We start from the raw sequence: 21194 nt of genomic DNA on the forward strand, positions 1-21194 counted from the left end.
GAGCCTTTATGTTCTTTTTGCTCAGCAGCGGTTTTCGTCTTGGAACTCTGCCATGCAGACCATTTTTGCCCCGGTCTCTTTCTTATGGTGGAGTCATGAACACTGACCTTAACTGAGGCAAGTGAGGCCTGCAGTTCTTTGGATGTTGTTGTGGGGTCTTTTGTGACCTCTTGGATGAGTCGTTGGTCGGCCGGCCACTCCTGGGAAGGTTCTCCACTGTTCCAAATGTTTTTGCCATTTGTGAATAATGGCTCTCACTGTGGTTCACTGGAGTCCCAAAGCCTTAGAAATGGCTTTATAACATTTTCCAGACTGAGAGATCTCAATTACTTTCTTTCTCATTTGTTTTTGAATTTCTTTGGATCTCGGCATGATGTCTAGCTTTTGAGGATCTTTTGGTCTACTTCACTTTGTCAGGCAGGTCCTATTTAAGAGATTTCTTGATTGCGAACAGGTGTGGCAGTAATCAGGCCTGAGTGTGGCTAGAGAAATTGACCTCAGGTGTGATAAACCACAGTTTTAACAGGGGGGCAAACACTTCTTCACACAGGGCCATGTAGTTTTGGATTTTGTTTTCCCTTAATAATAAAAACCTTAGTTTAAAAACTGCATGTTGTGTTCACTTGTGTTATCTTTGACTACTATTTAAATTTGTTTGATGATCTGAAACATCAAAGTGTGACAAACATGCAAAAAAATAAGAAATCAGAAAGGGGGCCAACACTTTTTCACACCACTGTGTATATGTGTGTGTGTGTATATGTGTATATATATATATATATATGTGTATATATATATATATATATATATATATATGTGCTACCATGCCAGTTGTGTTGCAGTAGAGTATAGTCACAGTAATTAAGTTACACATTAAATGAGGAAATATGTGTGTGAATAATGAAGTATGCATATATTTGAACTGTTTTTCCTAGTTTCCAATGTGTTTTTATTCGCATATACACTACTGTTTGGGGTTGTTAAGAGCTTTTTTATGTTTTTGAAAACAGTCTCTTATGCTTATCAAGATGCTTCTCATTTATTTGATCAAAAAAGTACAGTAAAAACAGTAATATAGTGAACTATTATTTCAATTTAAAATAACGGTTTACTATTTAATATATTTTAAAATGTAATTTATTCCTGTGACGCAAAGCTTAATTTTCAGCATCATTACTCCAGTCTTCAATGTCACATGATCCTTCAGAAATCATTCTAATATGCTGACTTGCTGCCCAAGAAACATTTCTTATTATTATCAATGTTGGAAACAGTTGTGCTGCTTATTATTTTTGTGGAAACCATGATAAATTATATTTTTTCAGGATTCTTTGATGAATAGGAAGTTACACGTTCAAAACAACAGCATCTCAGAAGTTGAAACAGTCAAAAATAATTTATTTGAAATAGAATCTACACCCTATGTCTGTGATCTTTTCACATAAGGCATCACTCACATTTTCATCAGAACATCTATAATTATCTCCTATTTGGCTTTGTGTGTTTAGATGTTTGATATAATCTAAATTAGATGGAGGAAATGTAAGTGGTAAGTCATCAAGCAGCTCTTCTTTTTGTGCTCATTTTATTTGCTTAATAAACATAGCAGCGGTTTCTGCATTGCCGCTCTCTGCTGAAGCTTATTTTTGGTTCAGTCTCTTTGAGTTTTGAAGTTATAACTGAAGCACAAGTTGCCAGTTGATCTTCAGATGGTTTCTGTGAATTCTTGAATGGTTTAACACTGCAAACATATACACTAACGAACATCAGAAAAACTTTGTAGAGCACTAATCTTATCAGCTCTTATCAGCAACAAAACTTTGTGTGTCTGTCTGTCTCAGTTTGTTTATGGTTGAAGTTACAGTTGAAACGGTTTACTTCAGGAAACCAGAATTTAAATCGGAAATTAAGTGGTGACGCAACATGATAATTTTATTTCACATTCAGTAGTTTTGGCAGGCAACCTGTCTATGTTGGTCACAGTACAGCTTGCATTTTTGCCTGATTTGGCTTCTACTCAGTAATGCTTGAATTTGCACCAAAACACAGTAGTTTGATTGAATGCACAGCCTTCGTTCACAGATACACTCTTAAAAATAAAGGTGCTCCATGATGCCATAGAAGAACCGTTTGGTGTAAATGGTTCTATAAAGAACCTTTCTGTTTCACAAAAAATTCTTTGTGGCGAAAGAAGAACCTTTTGAAGCACCTTTATTTTTAAGAGTATATAGGAAGTTATTACTGCAGCAGATAAATCATTATTTCCATTACTTCTGTTTAGCCTGGATGTTTTTAAAACTAAATATCACAAATATTCAACCTCATATCTGAAGCTGGCTAGTAACATGTTGAATTGATTGTCAGCAATGAGTTTTTACTCCTTGTCCTTTCATGCCTTTGATTGCACATGACTCACTTTGTTGCACCAACCTGGATTTTGATTGGTTTTGTTGTCCTGTTGTGTAAGGTTAGGTCACCCAAACTGAGCTGGACCGGCTCAAGTCCAGTTACAGACAGCTAGTACGGGATGCGACACAGGCCAAAAGAAAGTACCAGGAAGCAAGCAAAGGTAAGATGCCTCGTTGCTGCCTAGTTCTCTAAAAAGCCTGGTCACTTTCCTTTCATTTTGACTGTGAATTGTGTACTCTGTGCTGAACAGATAGACATACAATAATGTTTAAACACTGAATGGTTTTATGATATTATGTGTAAACAAGGCATTATTCTACTTGGCCAAGAGCAGAAAAACCAAGACATGTGTTTCTCAGGTCACAGAGATGTAACAAAGTTTACAAGTTCCTCTTACAGGAAACAAGAGAAACTAAACGTGGTTTCTCCAGTGACCATAGTGTGAATGCTCAGCAGAGCACTTTTTGCAGCACTTAGAGACAGGCCAAAATGAATACAACAGTAAAATTAAGTAATATAAAGACCACAGACATGAAAAGTTAATTACAGATACTGTATATTTGCAGTTTAGAAGGAATTATTGAAATGTATTGAAATGTATTTTCAAAAGTATTGAAAAGCTTTGATAGGATAAGCAAGGTGTATTATAGTCTTTAAGGACTTGATGGTTAAAGCAAATGGTTTGATGGCTTGCTGATTTAAATGAGCAAATATAGCACTTGAGAACTACACTACTGTTCAAAACTTTGGGGTCTGTAAGATGGCTCTTATGCTCACCAAGGCTGCATTTATTTGTTCAAAAATAGAGTAAAAACAGTAAATTTGAGAAATATTTTTACAATTTTAAAAAAGCTGTTTTCTATTTGAATACATTTTAAAAAGTAAATTATTCCTATGATAACAAAGATGAATTTTTAGCAGCTATTAGGCCAGTCTTCCGTGTCAAATGATACTCCTTAAGTCATTCAGAAGTAATTTGCTGCTCAAGAAACTTAGTAGTAGTAGTAGTGGTAGTATATCAATGATGAAAACAGTTGTCTTTGATAAATAAAAAATTCTAAATAACAGCATTTATTTTTAAGTAAAAATCATTATTACATTATAAATGTCTTTATCAATTTGATCAATTTAATGCATCCTCGCTGAATAAAAGTATTAATAATTTTTTTTTTTTAAATCTTACTGACCCCAAACTGTAGTTTTTGACCTGTGGTGTGAAAATAACAGCATTTATTTTTAAGTAAAAATCATTATTACATTATAAATGTCTTTATCAATTTGATCAATTTAATGCATCCTCGCTGAATAAAAGTATTAATTTTTTTTTTTAAATCTTACTGACCCCAAACTGTAGTTTTTGACCTGTGGTGTGAGTATTACATTATTTTATAGCAATTATACATCTTGTAAGATTCAGTCCACTAAAGGAGAGTTTGTTGATCCCATGTGCAGTTTATTTAAATCCAAAGCAAGAACAAATACAAGATAGACAGAGACTTGATTTGGCATGAACTTTGCCAACAACTTTGAACAAACAACTTGCCAAACAGCGGGTTAACGTAGAACAAAGCTAGACAAAGACAATGGAAACATGAGGGCTATATATACACAAGGACTAATCACTAAACAAAGAAGGCCTGTGAACAATCAGACAATGAACCAATGACCAAACAGAACAGAGAAATGCATGACCAGAACAACCAATCAGAACGTGACTCATGGACAAGGGTAGCACATTGCAAGATCACAAGAGGAGCAAGGGAAACACATGACAAACAGGAAGCATGACCGTGAGAATTTCAAAATAAAAGACATGAAAACATTAACTGAACAAAAACACAAAACAGACATGACATGTCCCTCCCTCTAAGGGTGGCTCCAGACACCCTAACATACTTACTTACTTACTAACCATTATGCCTTTGGCATGTAAGGCAGCAACAAATGTCCTCCACTCCTGTCTGTTCTGGGCCAGCCTCTGGATGGTACCCCAAGAGCGGTTCAGGTTCTGTAGTTCTGGAACTAAAGAACCCTAACATGATGACACCCACCCAAAACCCAGGATAAAAACAAAATTTCAGGAAAGTGGTAGAGTAGAGGAGATCATGGGGGAGGGATGGTGGGCCGGGACTGTGAAGTGGAACTTGACCTGGATCGTGGCGTGGGGGCGGGCCTGGACTGTGGAGCAATGGCTGAGACCATGGACCGTGGAGCAATGATGGGCCTGGATCGTAGAGTAAAGCCCAAAGTATACTTCAGTTTTTATGTGTACACAAGGGTAAGCATGGAGTGTGCGTGACACAAATTTTGTTACCAGAAAAGCATGCGCACCATCCAATTTTTGTAACGGCGCGTATTTGTACGTGCAGGTCGCACATGCTCATTGACTTGGTTTTGCACTAATCAGTTGTTCCACAAGGTGGCAACACTGGCCCAGGCCGCTGTTTCACAGTAGAAAACAAAACTAAAGAGACGGAACAACAACAAAATAGCGGAGACTGCAACTACAACAGACGGCTGCATTGACAAGCGCTTGGGTAAGAGGGTTATGAGAGAGCCGCAACTTTAGTTTAAAAGACATTTTTATTGGTCATAACTTCTGGAGAAAAATAGTTTTGAAAGGCTGCACAAAATACTTTGAAAGGGTGCGCAATCGACTGTAAGCTAGCGTACAGGTACAAGACTGAAGTAAACTTTGGGCTTAACGGCAGACTGTGGAGCAGTAGAGGACCTGGGACATGTAGCAACCATAAAGGATCAGGTAAATAGTGCAGAGACCAGGGTGGAGGTGGCGGAGCAGGCAATTAGGGAGGAGCTGGAGACCTCCAATGGAGATCAGAAGACCACGTCAGCAGAGCAGACTGGACTGAAGACCCTCAGAGATTAGGAAGCCATGATGGAGCAGAGGCATGGATGGCCCACCTGGCCGCGACAGCAAAGACAGAGTCTTCAGAGACAGCCTCCTGGCTGTGACAGGACAGGTGGAGAGTTTTTGAATGGTCTCCGTGGCTGGTTGTGACATGGTAGGCAGTGAGTTCATGAGTGGCCTCCAAGGCCATGACATGAGGCATAGAAAGTCCAGAGGAGCTGTAGTGGTCGCCCCCACCTCTGAGGAAGTGTATGCAGCCCGCACACACATGATGGCATCTACAATCACAGGAAGCACTATGGACAGTAGAGTGATCTCACGGACTTGGACTTGAGATCACTATACTTGGAACCCCTAGAGTCATGGTTGATTAATTCAATGTAGAACCAAGTTCCATTTCCACTGGAGATTGGATACTATACTATGGATACTGTAGCCCCCTCACAAAAAATCTCCAGGGCAGATTTGTATGAGGTGTGGAGGCTGTGATGGCTTGGGACTCTGGCGTGGCGGCCATGACGTCTTTTTGGTCTAAAAGTGGTGACAAGGCTCTAGCTTGATGGTCATTGAGGCGACAACACTAAGAAGCATTGGCTGAGCAGCCCTGACATGACTTGACTGTGGTGTCGTGGCCATGAGATGACGAGGCCTTGGTGTGGTGGCCATTGCAGCTGAGGACTCTAGCTTGGTGGGTACTGTGGCATTACGGGGTCCCTCGTCTGCAGTTCATAAAGTGAATGAGGAACCACACAGCAGAAGAACATGGTCAATTTGCTGAGTCAGAGTCCAGTGAGGAGTGTGATGCAGCATTAAACAAGATATTTCTTCTGTTAGACCAAAACAAAAAAGTTCCTTTGAGTGTAGTGTCATTAAAATCCTCAAGTCCTCCACAAACTCCTCAATGACGAAGAGGAAGAAGACAAACTGCTGGGTTCATGTTTAACAGCTTTCTGTAATATTCAGTCCTCTGAAGGCAAGTTTGCTGAACCCATGTGCAGTTTATTTAAATCCAAACTTGAAAAAACACGAGATAAGTTGAGACTTGACTTGGCATGAATATGAAGCAACTCACAAAACAGTGGGTTACGTAAAACAAAGCTAGACAAAGGCAATGGAAACATGAGGGCTATATAACTGAACAAAAACACAAAACAGACATATATATATATATATATATATATATATATATATACATACATACATACATATACACAGTGGAGTGAAAAAGTGTTGTCCTGTTTTTTTTACATATTTTATGCATATTTGTCACACTTAAAAGATTCAGATCATCAAACAAGTTTTAATATTACACAAAGATAATGCAAGTAAATACAAAATGCAGTTTTTAAATGATTATTTATTTTATTAAGGGGAAAAAGCTGTCCAAACCTGCCTGGCCCTACGTGAAAAAGTAATTGCCAAATCATCATTTAAAAACTGCGTTTTGTATTTACTTGCATTATCTTTGTGTAATTTAAATTTGTTTGATGATCTGAAACATTAAAGTATGACAAACATGCAAAAAAATAAGAAATCAGGAAGGGGGCCAACACTTTTTCACACCACTGTATATGGTTGCATATGATTTTGTACCTGATGCACAGCACATATTTGTGGATGGTCTTTTGTACAGACAAAGAACGTGAGAAAGCGAAGGAGCGCTACATCAAAGCCACTCTGAAACTGCATGAGCACCACAATGAATATGTGCTGTTGGTGAAGGCTGCACAAGTGCATCACCAATTCCACTATGGCCAAAGCCAGCCGGCCCTACTAGGAGCCCTGCAGGCGCTGCAGGAGGAAATGATGCTTATTCTGTGAGTCAACATTAATAACATCATCACTATAACGTATACTGTGAAATCATAGTAGTTAGCATGGGTCTGTATGCTTTTAAATTCTTTCTGCCATTTGATTTTATTTCTATTTGTGATGAAAGTGGTAGGCAATATCAAGTAAACATCAATTTCTTAAAAATAATATCAAGTATAGTATCAAATACATTTTTATAGTTTCTAAATTGTGGTTCTTGCTAGGTGATTGCTTACTGGCCTAATTACTCATTGCTTTATTTTTAAGAGCTGACAACTTTCCCCACAGTGACTTCTGCTTTTTGAATGGATGAAATGTCATGCTGCTCACTTCTCACATGCGCTGTACATAGACCTATACGGTTACAGTTAGTAAAAAAGAAGAAGTAGGTTTGCTGTGTCTTGCGTGTGAAAACACACGACTGATGTGGCATGTTGTTTTCTTAGGAAGGAGATTCTGCAGGAGTATTTTGATCTGTCTAGCGTGCTTCATGATGAGGTGGTTAGTGTTCACACTGAAATGGCCAATGCCCTGAAAGCCATCCAGCCACAGAGAGAGTATGAGAACTTCATCCAGCAGAACAGGTATATATCTTCCCCCTTTGTTCCCAGGTTTTGTTGAATGCAATGGGATCCTGGACCAGAGGAACAAGGGATGTTACATACTAACTTGCTTGTTTATGCTCTGTGTAACTAATTCTCATCTCTTAGTCAGTCTTTCATTATTAGCAAATATGCTGCTGGTGCATGAACTGCTGCATGAACATCTGCAACAAATAACATAAAGTAGGTCCAGTTCAAGCTAAATAAATGGTCACTGGCAAAATGTCTAGAATAATATAATTAAATATTTGCATGTAATAATTTAAAATATATTAAATAAATAGATAGTTTTGCAATAAATATTTATATTTTATAAAAAAATATATATACAAATGTGTCTGTCAGTAGAAAATTAAAATGTGTTGTGCCATGTGAGATCAAACAGTCTCTCACAGTTTCAAGCCTTTCATTAGCAACTGGTGCATGAGCTGTAAAGTGAAAGTCTGCAACAAATCATATAAAATGTCAATTTCAAGCTTTTAAGAATCCTCTAAAAATAAATGGTCACTGATCAAACATCTACTATAATATAAATAAATATTTGCATGTAATTACAAACCCGATTCCAAAAAAGTTGGGACACTGTACAGATTGTGAATAAAAACAGAATGCAATGATGTGGAAGTTTCAAATTTCAATATTTTATTCAGAATACAACATAGATGACATCTCAAATGTTTAAACTGAGAAAATGCATAATTTTAAGGGAAAAATAAGTTGATTTTAAATTTCATGGCATCAACACATCTCAAAAAAGTTGGGACAAGGCCATGTTTACCACTCTGTGGCATCCCCTCTTCTTTTTATAACAGTCTGCAAACGTCTGGGGACTGAGGAGACAAGTTGCTCAAGTTTAGGAATAGGAATGTTGTCCCATTCTTGTCTAATACAGGCTTCTAGTTGCTCAACTGTCTTAGGTCTTCTTTGTCGCACTTCCTCGAATGAATTAATAAATAAATAGTTTGTAAATAAATATTATTTGTATGTTGCTTGAGAAAAAAAGTCACAATTGTGTTTGAATGTCTGTCAATAGAGAATTAAAATGTGTTTACTGCATAATAATGTAGTTACAACACTGCTCAAATCTTGGACTTAACTTAGGCCATGTGGGCATTGTAATATAACTAATAACATCATAGTCACCAATCAAATCATGATGGATAAAATCAAGTCTCGCCCTGCATTTTTTTCCTAATGAATGTTCTGTTTGATATTATGCATGGGCCTGCAGATGCTTTCATGTGAATGCACCTTTAAAAGGATAAAAGGATAGGCTTCTGTCTGTCCATGTCTCTCTGCATGCACATGCACGTGTACAGATTGTATATGTATGTGCAGGTCGAGAGGAGAGGTTCCTGCATGTGTGGAGTTTGACGGCAGTTTGTTGGAGGACGCTGAAGATCTGAAGCCTGAAGATCTGCAGCTCAATGAGCTCACAGTAGAGGGGATCCAGCATCGGTGAGTTACTACTTTCTCCACACCGCTGTACAGCATAGTGGCACCAGTGAAAGCAAAAATGTCATAGAAAGGTAGAAGTGAAATCAGAACTCTCGGAAGCCTTGTTATTGATTCTGAAACCATCATGTGAACATTTCTTTTTTTTTTCATTTGTGGTTTTTAGAGGGTAGGGAATGAGGTGTTTTTCCATAGCCTGTTTGCTTTTCGGTTCATTATTTGTTTTTGTTGTTTTTGTGTGTGTTGGCCGTAAGACATCGTCTTGAGCTAATTAGGAACCTGATGATAATTTTTTTCAATTACTTACAAACTAAAGCAGAACATCCCAACCCATTATCCTGTTTCCTACCACAAATAGTTTTTTGAAAGCTGTGAACACTTTTTACATGGCTACAAAATGTTTAAAATTTTTTCCCCCAAAATTCTAAACGCGCATATTCATAATTGCATCGCAAACTGTTCACAAACTTTAAAGTAAAGAAAACAACACTAAATGTAATTGTTCACTCTGTTCAGCCACAGACTAAAGCTGATCTCTTTTATTCGCTAAATACAAGAAAACTAATGTTATGTATGCACTACTGTTCAAAAGTCAAGTCAAGTCACCTTTATTTATATAGCGCTTTTAACAATACAGATTGTGTCAAAGCAACTGAACAGCATTAATTAGGAAAATAGTGTCAATAATGCAAAATGACAATAGTAAACACTCATTTTTCAGTTAAAGACAGTTCATCATAGAATTCAGTGAATTCTAGAGGCGACAGCGGCAAGGAACCAAAACTCCATCGGTGACAAAAGTCTGTGATCTTTTCAAAGAAATTGAGACTTTTATTCAGCAAGGATGCATTCAATTGATCAAATGTGACAATAAAAGACTTTTACATTCTTGCAAAAAAACCAACAACTTTATTTCAAATAAATGAGGTTCTGTTGTACATTTATTTGTCACGTTTTCAACATTGATAATAATTAGACATTTTTCTTAAGCATCAAATCAGCATATTCTAATGATTTCTGAAGGATCATGTGACACTGAAGACTGGAGTAATGATGCTGAAAATTCAGCTTCACATCACAGCAGTACATTACATTTTAAAATATATTAAGATAGAAAACTGTAAATGTAAGTTATAATATTTCACAATATTACTGTTTTTACTGTATTTTTTTTATCAAATAGTGCAGCCTTGGTGAGCATAAGAGAATTTTTGCAAAACCTTACCAATCCCAAACTTATGAACAGTAGTGTACAGTTTATGGAAATATACTTTATACACATTTAGCAACTGGAATTTTTTTTTTACAAGATACACACGTCCTCGTATAATGTTACTGGCCCTCAGCATTTTGACTGTCTTCTGTTTCATCCCAACTCATTTTGCACTCTCATGGCTTCTCATTTTTTTCTCTTCTCCAAGGCTCACCGCTGTGGAGGAGGAGCTCCTGGGTCTCGCTAGTACTCTTGGTTCTCAGCAGGCCACCGTCAACCAGCTGGAGCTGGATCTGCAGAATGAAGAGGGCTCTGCGAACACAGGCCAGAGGTGAGCCTGTGAACTCTCCTTACACGTCTGAACTCCTCTGCTCCAGATTTGCAATTCAAATGCCAAGTAGATTTTTAAGAGGAAGTTTCTACATCTTTTTAGGCAAGTCAACATTTAGCAAACGCTTTTAGCAAATGCTACCAAATTTTGCTATAAGTTTGATTGCATCATATAATAATTGCTGTTAATAGTGTTCATCGTCTGTTTGATTACGTCTTTAATTGATTTTTCCGTACATTTTTGCCATATGTACATTAACTGACAGTCACCTCTGATAAGCTACCACTAAATATTGTAGAAACTTAATTTGCTGTAACATTACTTTGCAATGATTTGTATCATGAAAAGCGCTGTACAAATAAACTTGAATTGAATTTTATGGAAAGCCACTTACAATTCACTTACTCTAGAGCATCCAGATAGCTCAAGTGTCGCTCCTAGTAGATTCAAACCTCTTACCTCTACTGTACTTTAACCCCTGCTACATATCACCATCATATTTAATATAAAATATCCAATATTAAGATATTGGCTGTTTATTAGTGGACCTTACAATAAAGTGTGACGTCATTTACTCTTGACATGAATGTAGTTCCAATCCTGTGTGTTTCTTTATGTTGAACACAAAAGAAGATATTTTGAAGAACCAAACAGTTATTTGTCCCCGTTATGTTCAATATAAGAAAGTAACTCACACAGGTTTGGAACGACATGATGGCAACATTTTCATCAAATAATTTTTAAGGTGAACTATCCCTTTAAGGAGAATTGGACCAATTTATGTGTTGTAAATTCAACAGGCTCTGACTCTGTCATTCGCTGTAGTGTAGGTTATCGATCAACCAACATGGTCTTTATAAAAATTAAACTTAAATCACAAAATACATGTACTTAAACATATTTGAGAATTGTAATATCAATTATTTCACAATCTAGTTGAAAAAATAAAAGTGATACGTCAATCATACAGGGCAGCAAGTTCTTAATAAAACAAGAATAGTCTTGTTTAAAATGTATCATTTTAAAACGGTTCCAAGTTATAAATATATGGAGTTTGGTATTTTGGTATAACTGGTATTTATACCTAAAAATCGTATTACTCAAAGGTTATGAAATACATGTTTGTTACATAGAAAGATGACTCCCAAAATAACCGGAATTTAATGCTTTGGTGCTAAAATTAAATTAAATTTATTTTATTTTACTAATTTTATTGGGGGACATGGGCAGAAATAGAGTTTTTAATCTGTATATAATCAAATTATTTAGAATCAATAACATTCAGATTTCACTAAATTCTCGCCTCTGTTTACACAAATGTGAGCTTGTTCTCCTCTTTGTTTTTGTAGGGTGTATCTGTTCAGTAAGCGTAATGCTCTGGAGGACAGCAGACAGCAGGTAGTTCTGTCCATGGTGGCTCGAGCTCGCCTGGAGGCCCAGCGGAGGCTTCTGGCCGATAAACTTGAGACTCTGGGCAGCAAGGAGGCTCCACCTATAGGCCTGGATGATGATCGGATATCTGTCACATCCAGCAACTCAGTGAGTCTCTGATTTCATTAAATCTGTCCTGAGAGCTTCAGTTCTTCCTACAGTACATCTGCTTTGCGGACTTCAATTGTGCTTGACTTGTCGGAAAGGTTTCAGGATACCTTAAACTAAACCTGGGATTTTCCATTCTTCAGAACAAGCAAATCTATCCAGCTGTACTATATAAACTACAGTTACACTTTATTTTAAGGTGTCCTTGTTGCAGTGTAATTATATATTTAAGTACGGAGTAATATTAATTAACTACATGTACTAACTATGTTTAGGGTTAGGATTAGGCTTCAGCTTAGGGTTGCTTGCATGTAATTATGCATAATTTATTGCTATTATAATAGCAAGTACATGTAACGTGTAACAAGAACACCTTAAAATAAAGTGTTACCTAAACTACATATCTTTACTTTTAAAACATGTTTACGTGCAGCCAGGTTAATGGAGTAATAAGATAATGAGAAATCGATTTTGTTACCTTTTGAAATAAAAGTTAATTGTTGCAGTGTATGAAAATATACTGTAACTTTCTGAACTTCCTTTCCAGTGGAAAGAGACACAAATCAGCAACTTTGTGACGTCAAACAGATATGTACTGTATATCAATTCATTACCATAAAGCCCAGATGAACTATCGATAACAGTAAAATAAGTGGACTGTAGATAAAATGAAAAACATGAAATGGCCCCTGTAAAGAATCAAGTGGTTTCAAAGCTGTAAAATGCAGTGTCATTAAATGCAATGTAAAAGTATCTAAGCCAGTCATGCTGTTACATTGATTTTGAAATATGAGAATTACACAACCTTGTTGACTCTGAACTACCAGGACTTACTCGCATGCTGCTGGTGGAGCTTTCTGAATATGGTTGTTTCTCAAGCATACAGCACAAGACAGAGATGATTCCACTGTAAATCATCTGTAGGCAGTTTGTTTAGCTGATCTTCCGATTTAACTGTTATCCAAACAGATGTGAATTTCTATAATTTCCCATACAATACAGTTTGTCATTGTAAAAACAAGAAGCCTCTGAAACTTCAGAAGGCTTATATACAGTGGGTACGGAAAGTATTCAGACCCCCTTGAATTTTTCACTCTTTGTTATATTGCAGCCATTTCCTAAAATCATTTAAGTTCATTTTTTTTCCTCATTAATGTACACACAGCACCCCATATTGACAGAAAAACACAGCATTGTTGACATTTTTGCAGATTTATTAAAAAAGAAAAACTGAAATATCACATGGTCCTAAGTATTCAGACCCTTTGCTCAGTATTTAGTAGAAGCACCCTTTTGATCTAATACAGCCATGAGTCTTTTTGGGAAAGAGGCAACAAGTTTTTCACACCTGGATTTGGGAATCCTCTGCCATTCCTCCTTGCAGAGCCTCTCCAGTTCTGGCAGGTTGGATGGTAAACGTTGGTGGACGTCTCTTCTCAAACTACCTAGAATATACCACTTTAGAAGAAATTAATTAAAAAGAATAAACATATTAAATAAAATAAGGATCGAGGATAAATAAAATGCTAAATTATACAGTGGGTACGGAAAGTATTCAGACCCCCTTACATTTTTCACTCTTTGTTATATTGCAGCCATTTGCTAAAATCATTTCAGTTATTTTTTTTTCCTCATTAATGTACACACAGCACCCCATATTGACAGAAAAACACAGAATTGTTGACATTTTTGCAGATTTATTAAAAAAGAAAAACTGAAATATCACATGGTCCTAAATATTCAGACCCTTTGCCTATGATAGATGATGGACTGAATTACGAGAGGTTTTTAATAAATGTACAGTTTTATTTGTCATGCTATTGTATTATTGATTGTTTGTTTCTTGCAGGAGCGTGATAAAGACCATAAGCTCCTCAACATGGATGTAATCGTGAGCCATCTCAGCAGCTTGTTCAAGCCCAAGTATACGGTTGGTTTTTTTTTAGTGTCAGTCTTCCTCTCTCACCTCCTTCCAGCTCTCTGTTCATTGCTGTATCTGCAACTTCTTCCTGTAGAGTAGTGTGTTTTATACATCTCCCCAGGTTCCCCCCGCCCTGGCGCCGGTGCCCGAGGCGGAGAAGCCCTTGACCCAGCAGAGCTGGTATCACGGTGCCATCCCCCGTCTGGAGGTGCAGGAACTGCTGAAGAATGATGGCGACTTCCTGGTTCGAGAAAGCCAGGGCAAACAAGAATATGTGCTATCTGTGCACTGGGGTGGCCAGTGCCGGCACTTCCTCATTCAGAGTATAGACGTGAGTGTGTTTTATAACTGATATTTGTGTCAGTACATGATATGTGCAGGGATTAACTGTAAAGCCATGTTTATGTGTGTGTTTAGGGTGTGTATCGTCTTGACGGTGAAGGCTTCACCTCTGTACCGCTGCTAATAAAGCACCTCATCAGCTCCCATCAAACCATCACAAAGAGGACAGACGTTGTGCTGAAGAGACCCATTGTTAAGGTTTATCACCGATCCCAAATCAGTCTCATGATTACTATATAGATTACCGCTGATACCGCTGAAGAGTGATAGCCTCAAATACATTATTATTTGGAAAAATTGTTTCTTCAGTCAGTTTTGTCCAATGTTTATTATTATTAGTAGTATTAGTATTGTTACTTTCAAATATTGAAAAATTACAAATATTAATAAAAAATATGAAAATAAATATGTATTTTTTATTTATTAGTATTATTACTTTAAAATATTGAAGTATAATTACAAATATTAATAAAAATATAAAATGTATTTATTTATTTATTTAAATAATTCCCCCTAGAAAAAGTTCATAGAGGGAAACCTTTGGTTACACTTTATTTTAAGGTGTCGCTGTTACAGTGTAATTATACAATTAAGTACTGAGTAATATTAATTAACTACATGTTCCTACTGTATGGTTAGGGATATGATTAGGGTTTGGCTTAGGGTTACTTGCATGTAATTATGCATAATTAATTGTTATTATAATAGTAAGTGCAAGTAACATGTGTAACAAGGACACCTTAAAATAAAGTGTTACCAAACCTTTCAAAGGGAAAATGCCCTAACAAAACTATTAAAAGGAAAATATTTTATAATTTGGAGCAGTATCAATACTCTCTTGGGCAAAAAAAAGAGTAGTGTTAGCTCCCCTTTGTGTCCACATCAAAATATATGAGTTAAGTTTACTATTAAAATATTACAATATTTATTTATGTATTTGTATTCTATATAGTCCACCTACAAGAAGGTCATAAATGAACTCGTTTTTGTGACAGGAAGCTTTTTTCCACTGTTATAAATCTTAGAAGATTATTATCTAACCTTTTCAATAGATAAAAGTTCATATTTGTGTTTCTGTTAAGAGAGTGGTCTCTAGATATGGGCGTTGACCATTAAATCTATATCGCCTGAGCACTGTTGTGATTGGCCAGACAATATGACGATGCATACTTGAGATGAATTAATTTTGCGGGGTGTTTTTTTAGGATAAGTGGGTGTTGGAACATGATGATGTCATTCTTGGACAGAGCATTGGTCGGGTAAGCAGTGTTATATAAAAAGACTGATAAAAGGATTTCAGCAAAGACTTTAAATAACTCGTCAACCTATTTTTTTGTTCATAATGTTGCTTATTGTAATGTTTGGACGTGATCAGGGTAACTTTGGTGAGGTGTTCAGTGGGCGCCTACGTTCAGAAAATACTCCAGTCGCTGTGAAAGCCTGCAGAGAGAATCTGCCTGCAGAACACAAGAACAAGTTCCTAATGGAGGCCAGGTTTGTATAGACACTTAATAACACACATTCTCTCACATAACATTCTCATTTAACTAAACATCTCTCCATTTCTATCCCAGGATCCTAAAGCAGTATGACCATCCAAACATAGTGAAGCTAATCGGCGTCTGCACACAAAAACAGCCAATTTATATCATCATGGAGCTGGTGCAAGGTACATCTAAGCTTTTATTAAAAATCATTTAAAGGAACAGCGCACCAAAAAAAAATCATCCTTTACTGTCCTCATGTTGTTTCAAACCTGTATGACTGACTGTCTTCCATGTAACACAAAAGGCGAACATTATTTAAAGGTCCTCTGAAATGCTTAGAAGCACGCAGCGTTACTCTGTGTTGACGTCATTTTAACTGAAACAGGAAGACAGGGCGGGACATATCAAGCAGCCCCACCCCTTTTTAAATAGCCAATAGCGTTAGTTTATATCACAGCTTGGGCTAGAGCCGTTCAGAGCCGTTGAGCTCCATAAAGCCGCATTTGACAGGGTATGCCAGCCACAATCTCATCCATATTGCTATAAAATGTAGCATTCTGTGTAGAATTCAAATAGCTCCGATACATTTTGTGGTCTGCGCCGACTCGCGCATGTGATCCGCTCCGTGCTATCGTGTCTCTGGACTGGAGCAGAGTGTGTGTGCGGTGCGGTGGTTAGCGTGACGGACTTCTTTTTTTTTCCTCAATGGAAAGCATATTTACACTGTTTGAATCGTTCCCTGTCCCCTATATAGTGCACTACGTGCCATTCACTGTACAGAAAATACTAATTCTGTGGACAAGTGACCGATTTCAGTCGCGGCTTCAGCGTCTATTTTATAGTGTAGGGGGCGGGCGCTTTGGTTTCTAGAGAGCATTTGATTGGACCGAAAGTTTGATGAGAAGATGAAGTACGATGTGATGTCAAAAAAAATCGTTGAGCCGTTTTGGCGGAAGTGACGAACTGCAAGCTTTGAATGCTTATATCTTCTAAATGTGAATTTTGTCACTGTTTTGGAGCACACTGCCTTATAGATAACCTTAAGACTAACATATTGATACTAACACCCAAAAACTTACATTTTGATTTCATGGGGACTTAAAATTAAGCTCCTAAAAAAGCACCATAAACACAGTCCACATGACACATTCTAGTATTTTCCAAGTACTCCTAATGTAGTACTCGTATGATAAATTGAAGAACAAATATGTAAAAAATCATATGGTGTATATTGGTCATCATTATCATCAATCAATTATATTTTTAAATTATTCATATATTATTGAAATGTTGAAATTATGAAATATTTATGTATGTAATTGTTTATTTATAAAAATGTACTTCATAAAAGAACATTATTAATTATATATTGTTTTTAATATTATTTTTGTAATTAAATATTTGTTCAATTAAATTAATAATAAATTATTACAGTTATAAAATAAAGAAACATAGTGTATTTATTTAATTTAATATCATTTACATAGAAAACATTAACAAAGGAACTCACAAAGAAACCTTTATTTATTTATTATTTATTTAATTGTTTGTAAAGTCTCAAAACCTAATTATGAGATAACAAACATCAAAGTTTGATTTCAACCATTAATTTCACTATGATTTCAGTCTTTGACATGGTCTTACTCAGTAATAAAGACACCAATGTTACATTTTCACATAATGTTCTTTACCTTATGAAGGATGATTTTATGTAGAAAACAGTAAATCACCAAAATATGACTTTAGCTGGGTTTTCACAGAGAGGGTCACAATTGATATTATATTTTTTTAAGTTAATAAATGTTAAATCATTTATCATATGATGTTGAACTATTCCGATTTTGCTGGCAGGAGGGGACTTTCTAACCTTTCTGCGCACAGAAGGCCACAACCTGAAGACCAAGATGTTGATCAAGATGGCAGAGAATGTGGTGTCGGGCATGGCATACCTGGAAAGCAAGAAGTGCATTCATCGGTGAGCAGTTGACCGTGAAATAAGGACAGAAAGACAATGAAGTCTTAGGATCAATGCTGAGAAACTATAGTGGATCCATAAAGCTCTAGCAGACCTCCTAAAGAGCTCACAGCTGGTTTTTATTGAATCTAATAAGTAGACTCGAGGTATTCCACTATTGTGTTTAAGTCTCTTTACCAGCGGTTTACGAGCAGTGCCCGATGGGAAGATTGTGGGGTAATGAGCTGAGAAGAAATGAAACCTCACTGCTCCGTCTGATAGTGGCCGTTTCCCCTCATGCTTCAGTGTCTCTAGATAGGATTGAGTTCCCATACAGCCAGTGCACTTTCTGTTTCTCTGTCTGTCATTCCTATTCTTTCTTTTTAATTTGCTCTGGTTGTTTTTTTGTTAGCTTGTTTTATATTTGTCTCCTTCAGGCTTTCTCTTTCTGTGCGTTTACATTTATTTCAGAGCAACCTACAATAAACCTCTCTAATTCTCCCCGTCTCCAGAGATCTGGCTGCCCGTAACTGTCTCGTCGGAGAGGAGAGCGTGGTGAAGATCAGTGATTTCGGTATGTCTCGTCAGGAGCAGGATGGGGTTTATTCTGCTACAGGAGGAATGAAGCAGATCCCAGTCAAATGGACAGCACCAGAAGCTCTCAATTATGGTAATACTCGACCAGGGGTCTACAAACTTTTTTGTTAGATGAAAATATTTGATTTAAGTACCCCCTGAGATTTTAAGGTGATATTTCAATAATATAATGCAATCATATGCACGTTCATGGTTCTGACGCCCAGTAAGAAATACATTTTCTTTATTTTGATTAAACAAATAAATATTGTTAGATTAAAAATGGTTATAAATTGTTAGAATAAAAAAAGTTACATTATTGGTAACACTTTATAATAACTTTCATTTATAAATCATTAACAAATAGTAGTATATGATGTTTAACATCTTTAGTTAGATGATGAAGAGAGAGAAATACGTCTCCAGATGTAACAATATATATTTACATGTGTGAGGTAATGTGCTTGTAAATGTTTACTAATAAACTTGAACATGACATAATGATTAAAAAGGATGTCAACTACTAATCTTTAGAGTATTAGTAGACTGTCTGCTTAATATCTACCAAGACTTTTTGATGTTTCACCAACAGACTTTTACTGACTATAGGTGACTTTGCAAGTACACGTTGGTTTATTCTACTAACCCTAACCCAAAACAGTCTACTGATAGTCTAAAGAGAATTAGTTGACATATAGTTTCAAAGTTGTTTTTTTAAATAAAATGTAACCTCATATTTTATCATAAATCTGTAATCAGTAAACCCAAAGGTTTTCTCTTAAAATGCTGTTCTTGTTGCTATTATGTGTGGTCGTTGTTTTTGCCTTAAAAAGAATAAACATACTAATAACTGATCACCTTTTATTCACACTTTGTTACAGCAACTAAAAGTCGAATTCCCATAAAGATACTAAATGTTTAATAGTAAACATTTACAAATGATGAATAGTTTCAACTTTAGATTGAGCACTGCAAAAACCTGAACAAATAAAAGAATTAACAAATGAAGTGTGAAGATGTGTAAGTAGTAGAAGTATGCATGCATACCTTAAAAATGTGTAAAAAAGAAACTTCTGATCTGATATGTCAACATGAATAGGGAGTGCATTTTTACAACGCTGGTATTTATAGGCCTAATAATTATTTTATTCACACTGCAAGTTGCAATACTGATATTTGTCTTAAATTCTTCCATTTCAAATTTTCAAGTTTTTGTTTTGGCAGAATGCTGGTGAAATGTTGTAAACCTTAGCAGTGCAAAAGACTATGCACTAATTTAATTCAATTTAATTGTAGCCTTTGATTTGATAGTCACTAAGCTATAGCGCAATTTATTTCGTTTTATTTTGAGTAATTGTGCAGCCGTATTTTACATTCAATTTGATCATTAGCGTTTCATTAACTCACAAACCCCCTCATGAACCCCAGTTTGGGAAAGCCTGTTCTAGACAATCCTGCCAGTCAGATATGAGGCACTCTATCAGTATCCTGAACTAGCCTGCATTGTGTTTGCCTGGCCCTGACTGAGGGGTTTGTGTCTCAACGCTGTCCTCTGCTGGTTCATCAGGGCGATACACCACAGAGAGTGATGTGTGGAGTTTCGGAGTGCTGCTGTGGGAGACCTTCTCCAGAGGAGTCACACCATATACCATCCCGCATAACATGAATAACCAACAGACCAGAGACGAGGTGGAGAGAGGTACTTCACATGCATAAAACTGAGGTGTATTGCCTGTTTGCAAAGCAAGTGTTGTATATAAGTCTTGTTTTTGTCTTTAGGATATCGTATGCCGGCCCCAAATAACTGTCCAGGTGAAATCTATGCCCTCATGTGTCAGTGCTGGCAGTACGATCCGAGAAAGCGACCCTCATTTCGCAAACTAAAGGCAGATCTGTATGCTTTATGTCAGTAAAACGCGCACACACACACACGCTCACACATGCTCACATGTAAGTACAGCTGGTCTTATGATGAGGCCAAAGCAAAGATTTATTTTTTTAATTTGTGTGCCACGGTTGTAAAAATCAAATCTGCATATACAGTAAAGCGCACCATCAGCGCCTTCTGACAGAGTACTGTTAATAAGAGCAGATTATAATTAAGATTGTTTGATTTTATATCCATACTACTAAATGCTGTGCAATGTGGCCTTTCAAATGGTTTTATTTGTGAAATCCTGATGTTTAAAAAATGTTTTTTTGCTGATGACACATATGACCGCATGAACACAAGTCTGTAAATTTACTGTTTATAGTATGGAAATATTGTAAATAAACTTAAGAACAATTATTAATAATAACGACTTTTATTTAGCAAGTGCACATTTAAATTAAGTCACCGCATAGTCATTTATAATGTTACAAAACAATTTTAAATAATGCTGTTCTTTCACAGAAATATTAAGCAGAACGAATATTTTCTACATGGATAATTATATATTGATAGTATATCAGAATGATTTCGGAAGGATCATGTGACAATGAAGACTGCTGAAAATGCTGATTTGCATCACAGGAATAAATTACATTTGAAAATATATTCACAAGGAAAACTGATATTTTAAATAGTAAAAATATTTCACAATATTATAAATGCAGTCTGGATGAGCATAAGACGTTAAAAACATACAAAACTGAAACAAATGCAAACTTTTCAATAGTAGCCTATGCTAACATCACCTTCT

At 36.3% G+C, this 21194-nt stretch overlaps 1 protein-coding gene across 1 annotated transcript in view; it reads left to right on the forward strand.

Moving 5' to 3' along the window:
• Positions 1-20793, forward strand: part of LOC107600721 (tyrosine-protein kinase Fes/Fps-like) — a 24592-nt gene extending 3799 nt beyond the window's left edge. Inside the window, exons 5-20 of the mRNA XM_016292679.1 lie at positions 2473-2569; positions 6912-7095; positions 7537-7674; positions 9031-9150; positions 10569-10691; positions 12041-12230; positions 14080-14160; positions 14273-14482; positions 14569-14691; positions 15699-15752; positions 15869-15987; positions 16068-16162; positions 17832-17955; positions 18447-18604; positions 20078-20209; positions 20290-20793. Of these exons, the coding sequence (XP_016148165.1) occupies positions 2473-2569; positions 6912-7095; positions 7537-7674; positions 9031-9150; positions 10569-10691; positions 12041-12230; positions 14080-14160; positions 14273-14482; positions 14569-14691; positions 15699-15752; positions 15869-15987; positions 16068-16162; positions 17832-17955; positions 18447-18604; positions 20078-20209; positions 20290-20423 (2082 nt within the window). The 3' untranslated portion in view covers positions 20424-20793. The remainder of the gene's footprint in view (positions 1-2472; positions 2570-6911; positions 7096-7536; positions 7675-9030; positions 9151-10568; positions 10692-12040; positions 12231-14079; positions 14161-14272; positions 14483-14568; positions 14692-15698; positions 15753-15868; positions 15988-16067; positions 16163-17831; positions 17956-18446; positions 18605-20077; positions 20210-20289) is intronic.
• The last annotated feature ends 401 nt before the right edge of the window (positions 20794-21194 follow it).

Source organism: Sinocyclocheilus grahami, unplaced genomic scaffold, assembly GCF_001515645.1.
Source record: "Sinocyclocheilus grahami isolate Dianchi unplaced genomic scaffold, SAMN03320097.WGS_v1.1 scaffold290.1, whole genome shotgun sequence".
NCBI lineage: Eukaryota > Metazoa > Chordata > Actinopteri > Cypriniformes > Cyprinidae > Sinocyclocheilus > Sinocyclocheilus grahami.